This window comes from Oncorhynchus keta, chromosome 27, assembly GCF_023373465.1.
Source record: "Oncorhynchus keta strain PuntledgeMale-10-30-2019 chromosome 27, Oket_V2, whole genome shotgun sequence".
In the NCBI taxonomy this organism is placed as follows: Eukaryota; Metazoa; Chordata; class Actinopteri; order Salmoniformes; family Salmonidae; genus Oncorhynchus; species Oncorhynchus keta.
The window spans coordinates 34,429,311-34,447,292 of NC_068447.1; the positions used below are offsets into that span (position 1 = coordinate 34,429,311).

The window sequence follows — 17,982 nt, forward strand, 5'->3', positions numbered from 1 at the left end:
CGGTAATGTCGTACCCTCTTCACAACTGTCTTGGTGTGCTTGGACCATGATAGTTTGTTGGTGATGTGGACACCAAGGAACTTGAAACTCTCGACCCGCTCCACTTCTGCCCCGTTGATGTTAATGGGGGCCCGTTTGGGCATCCTTTTCCAATAGTCCATGAATGGAGTGCCTTTGTCTTGCACACATTGAGGGAGAGGTTGTTTTCCTGGCACCACACTGCCAGGACTCTGACCTCCTCCCTGTAGGCTGTTTCACGTGGTCGGTGATCAGGCCAACACTGTTGTGTTGTCAGCAAACGTAATGAGGATATTGGAGTCATGCTTGGCCACGCAGGACGGGACTAAGGAGGGGACTAAGCACACACCCCTGAAGAGACCCAGTGTGAGAATCAGCGTGGCAAATGGTGTTCAGTCCCAGGGTCCTTAGCTTAGTGATGAGCTTTGTGGGTACTACGGTGTTGAACGATGAGCCGTAGTCAACGAACAGCATTCTCACATATGTGTTCCTTTTGTCCAGGTGGGAAAGGGAAGTGTAGAGTGTGATTGAGATTGCATCATCTGTGTATCTGTTGGGCCGGTATGTGAGGGTGTCCAGCATGATGGTGTTGATGTGAGCCATGAAAATAAAAGAGAGCCGCTCACTCTAGGAGCTCAGAGGCAAAAATGTAATTACCAACGTTTCGACAGCCAAGCTGTCTTCTTTATACCCTGATGAAGACAGCTTGGCTGTCGAAACGTTGGTAATTTAAAACAATTGCATCTGAGCTCCTAGAGTGTGTGGCTCTCTTTATTGTCAAGTTTTCTACTCCGCTAGCCAGCACCTTGCCTAAATAGGTGTGCGTTTCTTTTTCTTCTAAGTTGATGTGAGCCATGACCAGCCTTTCAAAGTGCTTCATGGCTACCGATGTGAGTTCTACATGGTGGTAATCATTTAGGCAGGTTACCTTCACTTTCTTAGGCACAGGGACTGTGGTGGTCTATTTGAAATATGTACAGTTGAAGTATGAAGTTTACATACACTAAGTTGACTGTGCCTCTAAACAGATTAGAAAATTCCAGAAAATTATGTCATGGCTTTAGAAGCTTCGATAGGCTAACTGACATCATGTCAGTCAACTGGAGGTGAACCTGTAGATGTATTTCAAGGCCTGCCTTCAAACTCAGTGCCTCTTTGCTTGACGTCATGGGAAAATCAAAAGAAATCAGCCAAGACCTCAGAAAAAAAATTGTAGACCTCAAATTCTGGTTCATCCTTGGGACCAATTTCCGAATGCCTGAAGGTACCACGTTCATCTGTACAAACAATAGTACGCAAGTATAAACACCATGGGACCACGCAGCCGTCATACCGCTCAGGAAGGAGACACATTCTGTCTCCTAGAGATGAACGTACTTTGGTGCGAAAAGTGCAAATCAATCCCAGAACAACAGCAATGGACCTTGTGAAGATGCTGGAGGAAACAGGTACAAAATTATCTATATCCACAGTACAACTAGTCCTATATTGACATAACCTGAATGGCCGCTCAACAACAAAGAAGCCACTGCTCCAAAACCGCCGTAAAGCCAGACTACAGTTTGCCATTGAACATGGGGACAAAAATTTTACTTTTTGGAGAAATGTCCTCTGGCCAATTGAAACAAAAATAGAACTGTTTGGAGATAATGACCATTGTTATGTTTGGAGGAAAAAGGGGGGTGCTTGCAAGCTGACGTACACCATCCCAACTGTGAAGTACGGGGATGGCAGCATCATGTTGTGGGGATGCTTTGCTGCAGGAGGGACTGGTGCACTTCACAAAATAGATGGCATCATGAGGTAGGAAAATTATGTGGATATATTGAAGCAACATCTCAAGACATCAGTCAGGAAGTTAAAGCTTGGTTGCAAATGGGTCTTGCAAATGGACAATGACCCCAAGCATACTTTCAAAGTTGTGGCAAAATGGCTTAAGGACAACAAAGTCAAGGTATTGGAGTGGCCATCACAAAGCCCTAACCTCAATCCTATAGAACATTTGTGGGCAGAACTCAAAGTGCGTGCTAGCATGGAGGCCAGCAAACCTGACTCAGTTACACCAGCTCTGTCAGGAGGAATGGGCCAAAATTCACCCAACTTATTGTGGGAAGCTTGTGAAAGGCTAGCCAAAACATTTGACCCAAGTTAAACAATTTAAAGGCAATGCTACCATATACTAATTGAGTGTATGTAAACTTCTGACCCACTGGGAATGTGATGAGAGAAATAAAAGCTGAAATAAATCATTCTCTCCACGATAATTCTGACATTTCACGTTCTTAAAATAAAATGGTGATCCTAACTGACCTAAGACAGGGAATTTTTACTTGGATGAAATGTCAGGAATTGTGCAAAACTGAGTTGAAATATATTTGGCTAAGGTGTATGTAAACTTCCGACTTCAACTGTAGCTATTATACACTTGGTCAGGGAGAGGTTGAAAATGTTCGTGAAGACACTTTCCAGTTGGTCTGTGCATGCTTTGAGTACACATCCTGGTAATCCATCTGGCCCTGGGGCTTTGTGAATGTTGACTTGTTTAAAGGTCTTGCTCACATCGGCCATGGAGAGCGTGATCACAGTCGTCCAGAACAGCTGGTGCTCTCATGCATGCTTCAGTGTTGCTTGCCTCGAAATGAGCTTAAGGCATTTAGCTTGACTAGTAGGCTTGCGTCACTGGGCAGCTTGCGGCTGGATTTCCCTTTGTAGTCCGTAATAGTTATCAAGCCTTGCCTCATCCAACGAGCGTCCGAGCTGGTGTAATAGGATTCAATCTTAGTCCTGTATTGACGCTTTGCCTGTTTGATTGTTCGTCTGAGGGCATAAAAGGATTTCTTATAAACCAGGATTAGTGTCCTGCTCCTTGAAAGCAGTAGCTCTAGCCTTTAGCCCGGTGCGGATGTTGCCTGTAATCCATGGCTTCTGGTTGGGATATGTATGTAGGGTCACTGTGGGGACGACAACGTCGATGCACCTGTTGATGAAGCTGGTGACTGAGGTGGTATACTCCTCCATTAGAGGTCAACCGATTTATAATTTTTCAATACCGATATCGATTATTGGAGGACCAAAAAAAACGATACTGATTAATCGGACTATTTTTATTTATTCGTAATAATGACAATTGCAACAATACTGAATGAACACTTATTTTAACTTAGTATAATACATCAATAAATAAATTTAGCCTCAAATAAATAATGAAACATGTTCAATTTGGTTTAAATAATGCAAAAACAAAGTGTTGAAGAAGAAAGTAAAAGTGCAATATGTACCATGTAAGAAAGCTAACATTTAAGTTCCTTGCTCAGAACATGAGAACAGATTAAATCAACCATGTGTAGTTAACTAGTGATTATAATTGATTGATTGTTTTTTATAAGATAAGTTTAATGCTAGCTATCAACTTACCTTGGCTTACTGCATTCGCGTAACAGGCAGAGCTAGGTGGTTATAGCTTTGGACAAGTTAACTGTAAGGTTGCAAGATTGGATCCCCGAGCTAACAAGGTGAACATTTCTCGTTCTGCCCCTGAACGAGGCAGTTAACCCACCGTTCCTAGGCCGTCATTGAAAATAAGAATGTGTTCTTAACTGACTTGCCTAGTTAAATAAAGATGAAATAAATGTGTAAAAATAAATAAATAATCGGCGAAATCAGTGTCCAGAAATAACGATTTCCGATTGTTATGAAAACTTGAAATCGGCCCTAATTAATCATCCTTTCCGATTTAATCGATCGACCTCTATCTTCCATGCCATTGGATGAATCCAGAACATATTCCAGTCTGTGCTAGCAAAACAGTCCTGTAGCGTAGCATCCGAAGCATCTGACCGCTTCCGTATTGAGCGAGTCACTGGTACTTCCTGCTTTAGTTTTGCTTGTAAGCAGGAATGCGGAGGATATAATTATGGTCAGATTTGACAAATGGAGGGAGAGCTTTGTATGCATCTCTGTGTGGAGTAAAGGTGGTCTAGAGTTGTGACATGCTGGAAGAAATTAGGTAAAACTGTTTTAAGTTTGCCTGCATTAAAGTCCCCGGCCACTAGGAGCACCACTTATGGAGGAGCACTTATGTTATGTTATGCTGAAGTATTGAAATTCACGGCTGTTTCTTAACATTCTCTGAACTATTTGAGAACATTCCCAAAGTCAAACCAGTTTGAGAATGCTCCTACAACATTACCAACATTTTTATTAAATGCAACTATGTTTGAACTTTTAGGAAACGTTCTGTTAAAGTAATGAAATACAAAGAAAATCACAACAAAATGTTAAGTCCCTTAAATGTGCTGAGAATGTTCCTAAGCAACTGTCCTGCACCATTCCCAGAAAGTTGTGGGAAGGTTTTATGCAATATAACCATAAGACAACCACGCTCTAAGAAGCATACGGTTCTCCGAATGTTATGTGCTTGCTGGGTACATAGAATCTATATGGCTTGGCGGTGCCTGAGGCATACATAGAAAAGTATATACATTTAATGGGGTACGTATGGGCTTTCTATTAGGTAATGTCACGTTCAAGTCATGACGGAAACTCTGACATTTCTGACTTGCTAACCTAGGCGGAAGAGTCGGATCACGAGTTTCCCACTTCAGGGTTACCAGAATCAACCAATAGGAAGCTCTCCATAATTAAGGGGGCTGCAGGAAGCCTCAAGGTTAAAGCATTGGGCCAGAAACCGAAAGGTCGCTGGTTTGAATACTGGAGCCGACAAGGTCAAACATCTGTCGCTGTGCCCTCGAGCAAGGCACTTAACCTTAATTGCTCCTGGAGAAGTGAGTACACTCTAATTTTGCCCAAAATATCCCAAATGGCCCACCCGGCATAGGAAAGGCGCCCTGTGTGAAAATTTTTATGAGAAACAGTGACATACACTTTGAATGGCCTAAAATGACGAATCCCATAATGATCTTTCACAGTCAGGCCAACCCAAGCTGTACTGTGCAAGTAGGCCTACTGTACTGTGCAAGTAGGCTAATAGTAGGCCTACTATTGAAACAGATAATTGAGTCAGAAATTTACAGGTTTTGGATTTTTCACTCTCAATGTCACACTTTTATAGAAAAAAAACACAATTGGATGTTCTAAGTCCACAACAATGCTTAAACCACATCAAGAGACCACTTTCGAGGTCTGAGAAAATTTGAAGAAATTTTGATTTTTTTTAGTTACCCTAAGCTCTAGGTGCACTGTTTGGTTAGCGGTGTTTCTGTAACACATGAGATGGCATTTGCAAAACAAATGGCCACTGGATTGATGCAAATAATCAGGATATCATTCTGCCAAGTAGACATAGGCTACTTTGTAGCTAGTTAGGAAAACCTTTCCATCTCCCAGTTGGGAAAACCTTTCCATCTACCGTTCCAATACAGTTAGGCCTATCATTAGCATATCTATATTTTCCCTGTTCCTTCATTGTTTGAAACCTGGACGTTTTTTACTTATTATGAGGCATGTCTTACCTTTTGGTTTTCTTTCAATTTTATTTCATTGTCTAGCAGCTAAAGGCATTATCCTAGTCATATTAGCAACTCATTATAGTTATTGACAGTAGTTTGTGTCGGGGGGCTAGGGTCCGTTTGTTATATCTGGAGTACTTCTCCTGTCCTATTAGGTGTCCTGTGTGAATCTAAGTGTGCGTTCTCTAATTCTCTCCTTCTCTCTTTCTTTCTCTCTCTCGGAGGACCTGAGCCCTAGGACCATGCCCCAGGTCTACCTGACATGATGACTCCTTGCTGTCCCCAGTCCACCTGGCTGTGCTGCTGCTCCAGTTTCAACTGTTCTGCCTTATTATTATTCGACCATGCTGGTCATTTATGAACATTTGAACATCTTGGCCATGTTCTGTTATAATCTTCACCCGGCACTGCCAGAAGAGGACTGTGTACGAAGGGCTATATAAATAAATTTTCATTTGATTTATTGCATCTTTAGATCTCAAATCAAATCAAATCAAATGTATTTATATAGCCCTTCGTACATCAGCTGATATCTCAAAGTGCTGTACAGAAACCCAGCCTAAAACCCCAAACAGCAAGCAATGCAGGTGTAGAAGCATCTCCCCTCTTTCTAAATTATATTTTAGAACAGTGTTTTCCTGCCAATTGCATTTTGGAACATTCACGTGTAGGCCTACCTCCATGTGCATATTGCAACGCTGAAAATGTGAGGAAATACAAGTTTATCAACATATTAACAAACATTGTGATCTGTTCCATCAGCCTTATGAATTGATACAGTTTATAACTACAGTGCTTTGATACACATTGTCAGGCCATAGGGGGCCTGACCCACCCTACCATACCTCCTTGCCCGACCAAATAAAATATTGAAAGATAATGTATTTTACCGAGATGTGCGTCGACAGATGTATCGATCTCAGATAAAGCATTAGAGTGAGCGAAACAGCGGCCCTCTGTCTCCGTATGTGTAAACCATGTGTGTGGAGGAATGTGGAATGTCAATACGGCATTCTGTCCAGACAGCATCAGATACATGGGCTACACATTTTAGACAGAGGAGCGCTGTTTCAGCAGAGGGGAAGAGGTGAGCTCACTCTCGACAAAATATATCCTGAATAAGCCCAATGCGTTTCTATGGACATAATATTCAGACCTACGCTTGTTGCCTGCATTTCCGCCTTTGGGACAACGACTCCCATTGTCAGGGCGGCGACATGAGCACCTCATTATGGTTTCAGCCACTTGCGAAATAGAAAGGAAAGTTGGCGGATGCACAGTCACAGTGCACTGTTCGGATAGTGGCTTCCCTTTAAGTAAATGTATGTTTTGCCAAATTATATAATATCCCTCTCTAAAATAAGCTAACGATCCAAACTCTCTGGTAAAGTATTTTGAGTGATTTTATTTAAAGGGTTTTGACGTGGATTGTTTCAAATCACAACGACATGGGATTACGTCTGTTTGGGAAGCCAACTATTGGGCCTGCGCGCGAGGCAATACATCGAGCTGATTATTAAATTGCGGATGTCAGTGAAAAGCATCTAAAATGTGCGAAAAATGTATTTAGTTTAATTTAAAATGTTGACACAGGAAGAAGGGATGGGGTGTGTGGCGAAGATATGCGTATCTCTACAGAATGCCTGCACTCAGCTCTCCAGAATGTGCTCTGTTCATTGTTTCATTGTGTAAATGGTTTGCTCTTTGATTGTTTATATGTATCAATTCCCCATTATAACCAGTAGGCATAGTAATTGTACCGTTAATCTCCACAATTTGGTTACATTAATTTATGTTAATGAATGTACATTAATTTATCCTTCTCACTCTTGGAGTGGAAGCGTTTACAGAGTTCACAACCTGCTACACTTGTGAGAAACACGTTTTGGTTCGTTTCATAATCATGATTTAGGAGTTTAGTCCATTTTTTCCGTCTTTTTTTGGTTAGAATGCTTCATATGAGCAATGACAATGTGTGTTGTTTCTCTGTTCTGGTAACGTTGATGGAGCACGCGTGCCTGAGCAAGCCAACCTGCTGAGTTGAAACAATGTTGCACTTCACTCGCAATAGCTCAAGTCAAGACAGATAAAAAAAAGGGAGGGAGACAGGCGGTAGAGAGAAATTCGTCTTCTTTCAATCGCATATATAATCAGGATATTTTCTACTATTTTTATTTGTATGCTTTAGCCTATATGTTCACTTAGTTGACATTGGAAGTTATAGGCCTACTGCGACATTGGTCTATCGCCTACCTAGGGGCTAGGCTATATCTGAGTTCCATGCGCTAATGTATTTACCCGCCAATGTATCAAAGTGTCCATATGGTGCTCTTATCATTTGAATTAAGATGTTTATGATTAACCACGTGACAATTTTGAGAAACAAAAACGGTTATTGAAAAGAAACTGTTCCACGAAAATGCACGTATAAAAATTATAAAAACTGGCGCACAGATTTGTAGGATAATTGTAAGCTTCCCCAAATGTGAAACTCACGAGCTGCCTGTCGTCTTTATTATTAACTGGGTGGTTCGAGCCTTGAATGCTGATTGGCTGACACCCGTGTGTATGACAAAATATTTATTTGTACTGCTCTAATTAAGTTGGTAACAAGTTTATAAGAGCAATAAGGCACCTTGGGGGTTTGTGTTATATGGCCAACATACCACGGCTAAGGGCTGTTTCCTTAGCCGTGGTATATTGGCCATATACCACCCCCTATCAAATGCCCATTCAACTGATTCGTTCTGGCACCGGCCCTGCGCATGGTGGGTATTATGAAGTGAGTATACCCAAAGCCCACTGAAAAGTAAGCAGGTATATGGCACATACCTGCGTATACCCTGCAGGTGTCTCAGGGGGAGTTGGGATATGCAAGAAACACATTGCCATGACACACTTGTGTGTAACCAAACAAATAATATAACCCCCCAAATTATTTTATTTTTTTATAAATAATTTACATTCATTTTAACTCGGATGTCCTGAGTTTCCGACAATGTGAACGAGGCATTAGAGCTGCACACATGGTACAGGGAACGCCCACTCACTCATGCTTCTCTTCCTGGAGCGGGTACCATCATAGAGATGGGTAGGAGGACTAGTGCCAGAAGTTCATTTTAACATGAGGTAGCGCCATTGAGGACATTCACAATTTTGAAGCAGTCAACTGGGTGGGACCTCCTATAGTTTTAAGGAAGGTTCACATAATTCCACCGCGGTCAATAGGAGGGATCAGCCAATCTATTATAATTGTGAGGAAATATTCCATAACTACAGGTGGCAGTAAATCACCAACCTTGCCTTTATACCTGTTCTAACAACACACTCTCTAGGCGGCAGTGTGCACCCTTTGAATTTATTTGCCAACTCAAATATGTAGTGGAAGAAAATGTATTACTTTACAATGGAGATGGACTCAATTGCGCTCACAGACGCCATAGTTAGACAGATATAGTAATGCGATGTCTATCTAAGTCTATGGGTACCACATACACGCCTCTATCTTTTCTCATCTGCAGCCACCACTTCACGGAGAACTTGCTTTTTTCGCTACTTTGTTGAGCGGTTTTGAATGAGGACCAAATTGCATTGTGTAATATCAATTAAGGAATAAAAGACCGACGCTTCTGGAAAAGTCACCGCAGCACCCGAGCAAACATCTTTCGAAAACCGGTCTTACACCATCTCTGGCCTTTATATTAACTACTACGCTACTGTGTTAAAATGACAGCAAAGCACCGAGGGAAAAAGAACAAACACAATCACGAAGACTTTAACAATTTTAATCATGAATCTTCTGAACCGGAGGCTCGAGGTGGAAACCAGTATACGCTTTTGTTCATTTTATTCGTTCTGATTGTGGTCGGAGGTGCAACGGCTGCATGGTTCTGTTTTCAGCAACACCAAAGTATAACCTACTTAGCAGACAACCTCATGGGCATGCAGATGAAGATGGTGAAGCTTCAGTCCTTCCAGGAAGAAATTATACAGACAAATGAAAAGGTAATTAGCCTAGTTAACCATGCGTAATAACAACATGGGCAAACATAATAGGCACGTCAAAGGCTGTTTCCATGCGTCAACAAAAATACCAAAGGAACATTTTGTACAAAGTAATTTGTGATCAAATCCTGTGTTGACCCATTGAAATACTGTTCTGACCTTCCTAATTTATTCTGCACATTTATTTATTCTGTGACATATTTTTTTACTATTTTCCTATGGATAGACAGAGCCCTAAGGCCCCCAAATGTGAGCTTCACATTTTAATTAAATGGAAAACTCTAGCAGGCGGTATTTATAGGCCTTCCCTAGAAATGTATGATAGTTGTGAAATCGTATCAAATGTCATACTGCATAGACATTGAACTGATGTGAGTCGAATTTATTCTGTTTCTAACCCCCGTCAAGGTGGGCGTCACGCAGCTGTTGGTGTTTGTAATGGCATATGACCTACAATTTGGGAACATGAACTCCTAATAGTTTGTTAGGGTCTGCCACTGAATGTCCCTACAATATAGGCATATTAAAATTAGATTCACAAACATTTTGAAATTAACACACTTGACAAATATTCCACTTCCAATTCATTTTTACAGCAATTGACCCTGCTTGTAACCATGCTCTTGACACAGTCATTGCTGATTTCAGTGTGCACTGTGCAGTTGCTTTTTAAAAAATCTAGTTGTCTACATGGGAATAAAAATAGCCTGCTACAACGCTCTATATTGACCATAGTTGTGAGTCCCTGTAACAAGTTCTCCTAGTTTGCCAGCTTCCCCAGCTGGTCTTTAATTGTACGTACTGTGCATTCCGGAAGTATTCTGACCCCTTTTTCCACAATCTACACACTACCCCATAATGACAAAGCAAAAACAGATTTTTTTCAAATGTGTAAATATATTTTAAAACAGAAATACCTTATTTACATAAGTATTCAGACCCTTTGCTATGAGACTCAAAACTGAGCTCAGATGCATCCTGTTTCCATTGATCATCCTTCAAATGTTTCTACCACTTGATTGGAGTCCACCTGTGGTAAATTCAATTTATTGGACATGATTTGGAAAGTCACACATCTGTCTATATAAGTTCCGTCAGTTGACAGTGCATGTCAGAGCAAAAACTAAGCCATGTGTCCGTAGAGCTCCGATAGAGGATTGAGTTGAGGCACAGACCTGGGGAAGGGTACCAAAACATTTCTGTAGCATTGAAGGTCCCTAAGAATGTGGTGGCCTCCATCATTCTGGAAGAAGTTTGTTAGAAATTTGGAACCACCGAGGCTCTTCTTATAGCTGGCTGCATGGCCAAACTGAGAAATTGGGGAGAAGGTATTTGGTCAGGGATGTGACCAAGAACCCAATGGTCACTCTGACAGAGCTCTGGAGTTCCTCTGTGCAGATGGGAGAACCTTCCAGAAGGACAAACATCTCTGCAGCACTCCACCAATCAGGCCTTTATGGTAGAGTGGCAGGCAGAAGCCACTCCTCAGTATAAGGCACATGACAGCCCGCTTGGAGTTTGCCAACAAGCAATACAGCTGTCATCAAGGCAAAGGGTGGCTACTTTGAAGAATCTCAAATATTAAATATATTTAGATTTTTTTAACACACGTTTTTGGTAATTACATGATTCCATATGTGTTATTTCATAGTTTTGATGGCTTCACTATATTTCCACAATGTAGAAAATAGTAAAAATGAAGAAAAACCCTGCAATGAGTAGGTGTCAACTTTTGACTGGTACTAATATATATACATTCATGTATACAGTTGAAGGCGGAAGTTTACATACACCTTAGCCAAATGCATTTAAACTCAGTTTTGCACAATTCCTAACATTTAATCCAGGTAAAAACTCCCTGTTCTAGGTCAGTTAGGATCACCACTTTATTTTAAGAATGTGAAATGTCAGAATAATAGTAGAGATAATGATTTTTATTTCAGCTTTTATTTCTTTCATCACATTCCCAGTGGGTCAGAAGTTTACATACAGTCAATTAGTATTTGGTAAAATGGTCTTTAAATTGTTTAACTTGGGTCAAATGTTTCGGGTAGCCTTCCACAAGCTTCCCACAATAAGTTTGGTGAATTTTGGCCCATTCCTCCTGACAGAGCTGGTGTAACTGAGTCAGTTTTGTAGGCCTCCTTTTTCACACGCACTTTTTTCAGTTCTGTCCACAAATTTTCCATAAGATTGAGGTCAGGGCTTTGTGATGGCCACTCCAATACCTTGACTTTGTTGTCCTCAAGCCATTTTGCCACAACTTTGGAAGTATGCTTGGGGTCATTGTCCATTTGGAAGACCCATTTGCGACCAAGCTTTAACTTCCTGAATGATGTCTTGAGACGTTGCTTCAATATATCCACGTAGTTTTTATTTTTAATATGCCATCTATTTTGTGAAGTTTACCAGTCCCTCCTGCAGCAAAGCACCCCCACAACATGATGCAGCCACCCCTGTGCTTCACGGTTGGGATGGTGTTCTTCGGCTTGCAAGCCTCCTCCTTTTTCCTCCAAACATAATGGTCATTATGGCCAAACAGTTCTATTTTTGTTTCATCAGACCAGAGGACATTTCTCCAGATAGTATGATCTTTGTTCACATGTGCCGTTGCAAACTGTAGTCTGGCTTTTTTATGCCGGTTTTGGAGCAGTGGCTTCTTCCTTGCTGAGCGGCCTTTCAGGTTATGTCGATATAGGACTTGTTTTACTGTGGATATAGATACTTTTGACCTATTTCCTCTAGTATATTCACAAGGTCCTTTGCTGTTGTTCTGGGATTGATTTGCACTTTTCGCACCAAAGTACGTTCATCTCTAGGAGACTGAATATGTCTCCTTCCTGAGCGGTATGATGGCTGCGTGGTCCCATGGTGTTTATACTTGCGTACTATTGTTTGTACAGATGAATGTGGTAGCTTCAGGCATTTGGAAATTGTTCCCAAGGATGAACCAGACTTTTTTTCTGAGGTCTTGGCTGATTTCTTTTGATATTTTCATGATGTCAAGCAAAGAGGCACTGAGTTTGAAGGTAAGGCCTGAAGGTAAACTGTTGACAGAATTAAATTGTCCTACTTAAATCATAGGATTATCCTACAGTAATTGCAGTACCTGGTGAATATGTTCTCATTTCTTTACACACACTTACTGGAACTGTTTTCACCAATAGATAGTTTCCTCCCAAGGATGAATAGCATGAGTAGTAAAATACTTTATAAATAGTGTCTGTTTCTGACTGCTCACTTACAGTACATTGTGCAGCCATAAGAAAGTATGATGGCTTGCCATAATTGTCTATTCATCATGAAAGAAGCTGCCCTTAGTTTGGAGACCAGTGTCTGGGCAGGTGCTTTCAAAATGTTATTTAGATCTAAATCTAGTTTTATTTCCTTGCAGCTGCTCAGTACCGACGGCTTTGAGCATCGCCTCAACACCCTGGAAGAGTCATACGAACTGGCCCAGAAGCAGGTAGGTATGGCCCTGGCCATAGCTGAACAACTGAAGACCTCAGACCTGCCCACCCAGGTTCTCTCCCTACACACAGAGATGAAGGCCCGGCTGGCAGAGATGCAGCAGGCCACAGTGTCCGCGGATCAGCTGAACCAGCTGCAGGCAATGCTGAAGGGGAAGAGCGAAGAGTTTGAGGCTGTCCGGCTGCAGGTGGAGGGCCTGGCAAGGGTGAGCACGGAGATGGCCCAGAGCGTCGAGGGCCTGACAGGGAGCCTGGCGGAGGCTGAGTCCAAGCTGGAGGAGAGGGAAGGGCTGGTGGGCACACTGAGCGCCACATTGGAGGGCCAGACATCAGAGCTCCTAGGGCTTAAGGAACAGCTGGCTGCCAACCAGGCTCAACTTGAGGCCAGTACAGTGGAGATCGCAAGTGTCAAGTATGTAGTGTATTTGGGGTTGGTCAATTCCTGAAACCTTCCCAAAGTTCACTTTTTTTTTTAAAGAATTATCCCAGAAGCAGGAGGATACCTGGGTTCTTTGGGGGAACTTTCTGCAACTTTAAGTATATTGGTTTATATTTCTGTATTGGTTGGTTTCCCTGTGCGTCTCACTGTGTGTGCATACCTGTGTTTCAGGGAGCTGATGGAGATGGGGCAGTCTCAGAGGGCCCAGCAGGCCAGTGTGGAGGAGCAGCTGGTTACGGTAGAACAGAGTCTGCAGGCGCAGAACTCAGCGGCCCACAGTCTGCACTCTGAGCTCCTCGCTCAGCTGGAGGCTGTGCAGAAACAGGTCGCCCAGGTAACGCCTACAGGAAGTCTCACACAGGGTTTAGAATATCAGATTGGTAGTGGACTGGGTCACCCTCAAATATAGCCAAAATAGTTTGTTTTACATTTTTCTAATAGTACTTACTAATTTACTAACTAATAGTACTTACTGAGACGTACTAATAGTATTTTCTTCTTTTAATGAATAGTCGGATGTACAGGTACATCAGGACCGGTCACAGGTTATTACTTAAAAAAAATAGATATTTTCTCATCTCTACATTGGTGTTTGTAATGGCAAAAAATGTTGCACTATTTTGTACAGAGGAGCATATCCATTCTCGCAACTATTTTTACCCAGCATGTGTCCATGGGGAACTTTTATGAGATTGCTACTAAACCATTAGTATGTAGGGGCTAATTGCCTGCTGTGGATTCTCTGAGTTTGGGGTAAATGTTGTATTCCCATTCATATACTGCAATGTAGGCCAAATGCATGATTACAAAGTCACCATAGGCCCTATAGTTCCCCTAAGTACTAACTCACTATAATTGTGTCTGTTCCAGCTGGAAGGAGGGTTTCAAACAGATGAGCCCTCAGAGGAGGTGGCGGAGGAGACTGCTCTGGCTGCTGCTGAGGAGGTGGAAGAGGAGGAGGTGGCGGAGGAGACTGCTCTGGCTGCTGCTGAGGAGGTAGAAGAGGAGGAGGAGGTGGCGGAGGAGACTGCTCTGGCTGCTGCTGATACTGTTGCTGAGGAGGTGGAAGAGGAGCAGGCTGCTGAGGAGGAGGTGGTGGAGAAGGAGGCAGCTCACTTGGATGGGGAGCCTGCTGAACAGGAGGACTCTGCTCTCACAGAGGAACAGACTGCTCCTGCAGAGGAGGAGATGGTCGAGGAGCAGGAGGACTTGGCAGAGGCAGGACCGGAAGAGTGGTTGGCAGAAGAGAATGTAGACCAGGAGGATTCTGAAGCAGAGGAGGAGCAAGGGGAGGAAGAAGACGAAAAAACAGAAGAAGATGAGGCCTCTCCTGAGGAGGAATGTAAGTCTGTCTTAAAATGCATTTCAAACTCAAATTTCTTCGTCAGCCCGATTTTATGTAAGGAGTGTATCCATCTTTATTTCAAAGATTTTACAATTACTCTGTTACCTCTTTTGGCCTGAAATTGTTTCAAGTGAGGAACATTAATATGTTAATGCAATGTTACTAGTCTAATTACAGTGTAATTACACAGATATAAGAGCAACTTAATGTGTTACCGACGCCAATATCGTCTCTCATTGGTTGAGCAGTGTTCCTCACTAAAGGTTATTGTGGGCAATAGTGTATGAAATGTTGTTTTTCTGATTTTCTTGGTCAGCTCCAGGGCCTTTAGTAAAAAAACATTACCATTTATCTCTCTGATAACTAATGGTATTATATTTTACAGGGTGAATGTAAACAGCAAGGAAAGTCTTCTACAGCCACAGAGGATAATGGACACGTTCAGTCTGCATCATGACAAATGGGAAGGCATTGCCGATGTTGAGGTGCAATAAACATTCACTTTTTCTCACCAAGGGGAAAAATCAGGTCAATAGGATTCAAACAATTCTCTAGAATCAGTATTGTTACATAAATGAACGTGTGTATGAGAGGGCTACCTGGTCAGGCGATAGTTAATAATATTCAGGACTCACCTGCCAATACCAACCTCAAAGCCTTAATCTATTTTAACACAGCTCTTTCTATAGATTATTTTACGTACACCAAAATGTCACTTTTTTTGCAAGCTCAGTTGAAACAAAGTGACAAGGAGGACTAACTAAACAGCCAATAGGAAAACACAAATTCACTCACACGATCAAACAAAGCCATAAAATATGCCCATCTTGTTGATATGAAATTGGCTTTCTTTTTTGTCATTGTCTGAAATGTCTTGTTGGGATTTTAATTAGAATAAGATATACAGAACAAGAGTCCTAATTCCTGTGTAAACAAATAACAGCCTACTAAAGGAATAGCATGGGGGTAGCAAGGGCCATATCTGTGAAATGCTAACATTTATGTACAGTTTTACTGAAGATTGTTAGTCTAGTCGTTTTTATTGACTTTTTTCTTTAAACTGTTTGTCTGTACACAAAGTGCGCTGTTACTGCCCAGGCATTGGGTTCTTCTCTCACAACGTACCGTTCATCTCAGATCTCTGTGATGTATCTTTTATAAAATAAACCCTGGGCTATCCTCTGGAATGTTTTTTACATAAAGTTCAGTCTCCTCATTAATTTTTTCTACTATTGATTGAATAGTAGCTCATATGAACTGAAGTGAACATCTTTGTCACGGCCTCGTCATTTTACAGCTGCAGAAAATGCCTTCATTTCTGTTCATGGATTAAAATGGTGTCTTTGTCCCTACAGGGAGTAAAAAAAGTGGTCACAGTGACACACTTATTTGCCCTGTACTGCTTCTGAGTCACCTTCACCAAGGTCAAACTAATGTGTTGCCATTTTTACATTTTCTAATGATGTACTGCTGTGAAGTAGTCCCACTTAGTGCGAAACTGCAGCATAGATATATTGTGGAAGGGTGAGTGTCTATAATCATTTTATTCCACATGTCCGTGCATGCCATGGGAGGAATGACTCATGATGAAATGCTGAAAAGCACGAAGACGTGTGTGTGTGTGTGTGTGTGTGTGTGTGTGTGTGTGTGTGTGTGTGTGTGTGTGTGTGTGTGTGTGTGTGTGTGTGTGTGTGTGTGTGTGTGTGTGTGTGTGTGTGTGTGTGTGTGTGTGTGTGTGTGTGTGTGTGTGTGGTAACACACGCCTTTGCATTTTTGTAGAATCTTTCCTCTGGTTAAGAATAATGACTTGAACTCTGGTTTGGTACTGCCACTATGGTTTACTATTATACCTGTTAAGCTGAGTTGAAATACTACTGCATACCTGAAAATCATTCAATTGATCAGAAATATTGCCAAACTTGTTCACACCCAACAATTTATGATGTACACTGAACAAAAATATAAATGCAACAATTCCTAAGATTTTAGTGAGTTACAATTCCTATAAGGAAATCAGTCAATTGAAATGAATGAATTAGGCCCTAATCTATGGATTTCACATGACTGGGAATGCAGACATGCATCTGTTGGTCACAGCTACCTTTAAAAAAAAGAATAGGATTGTGGATCAGAAAACCAGTCAGTATCTGGTGTGATCACCATCTGCTTCACGCAGCGCGACACATCGCCTTCGCCTAGAGTTGAACAGGCTGATTGTGGCCTGTAGAATGTTGTCGCACTCCTATTTGATGGCTGTGTGAAGTTCCTGGATATTGGCGGGAGCTTGAACGCGCTGTTGCACAGGTTGATCCAGAGCATCCCAAACATGTTCAATTGGTGACATGTCTGGTGAGTATGCAGGCCATGGAAGAACATGGGACATTTTCAGCTTCCAGGAATTATGTAGGGATCCTTGGGCCATGCGTTATCATGCTGAAACATGAGCTGATGGCGATGGATGAATGGCACGACAATGGACGTCAGGATCTCATCACGGTATCTCTGTGCATTCAAATTGCCATCGATAAAATGCAATTGTGTTCGTTATCTGTAGCTTATGCCTGCCCATGCCATAACCCCTACCGCCACCATGGGGCACTCTGTTCACAACATTGACATCAGAAAACCGCTTGCCCAGACAACGCCATATAAAGTTGGAAGTCAGAAGTTTACATACACCTTAGCCGAATACATTCAGCTTTGCACAATTCATGACATTTAATCCTAGTAAAAAGTCCCTGTCTTAGGTCAGTTAGGATCACCACTTTATTTTAAGAATGTGAAATGTCAGAATAATAGTAGAGAATGATTTATTTCAGCTTTTATTTCTTTCATCGCATTCCCAGTGGGTCAGAAGTGTACATACAGTCAATTAGTATTTGGTAGCATTGCCTTGAAATTGTTTAACTTGGGTCAAATGTTTCTATATATAAATATTATTTATAATTATATTTATATTATATAAATGTTTCTGGTAGCCTGCCACAAGCTTCCCACAATAAGTTTGGTGAATTGTGACGCATTCCTCCTGACAGAGCTGGTGTAACTGAGTCAAGTTTGTAGGCCTCCATGCTTGCACACACTTTTTCAGTTCTGCCTACAAATGTTCTATAGGGTCAAAGCTTTGTGATGGCCACTCCAATATCTTGACTTTGTTGTCCTTAAGCCATTTTGCCACAACTTTGGAAGTATGCTTGGGGTCATTGTCCATTTGCAAGACCCATTTGCAACCAAGCT

General features: G+C 41.8%; 1 protein-coding gene across 2 annotated transcripts; it reads left to right on the forward strand.

Annotated features, from left to right (window-relative positions):
* The first annotated feature begins 8,645 nt into the window (after window positions 1–8,645).
* On the forward strand, window positions 8,646–15,932 carry LOC118359844 (uncharacterized). Of its 2 annotated transcripts, XM_052482204.1 has the most exons (6): window positions 8,647–9,491; window positions 12,886–13,373; window positions 13,572–13,734; window positions 14,271–14,360; window positions 14,412–14,742; window positions 15,131–15,932. In XM_052482204.1, the coding sequence occupies exons 1-6, from the start codon at window positions 9,213–9,215 to the stop codon at window positions 15,133–15,135; spliced, it is 1,356 nt and encodes a 451-aa protein (XP_052338164.1). In that variant the 5' UTR covers window positions 8,647–9,212; the 3' UTR covers window positions 15,136–15,932. The 2 variants fall into 2 exon arrangements, with proteins under 2 accessions (XP_035594562.1, XP_052338164.1); XM_035738669.2 differs by having other exon boundaries at window positions 8,646–9,491; window positions 14,271–14,742.
* The last annotated feature ends 2,050 nt before the right edge of the window (window positions 15,933–17,982 follow it).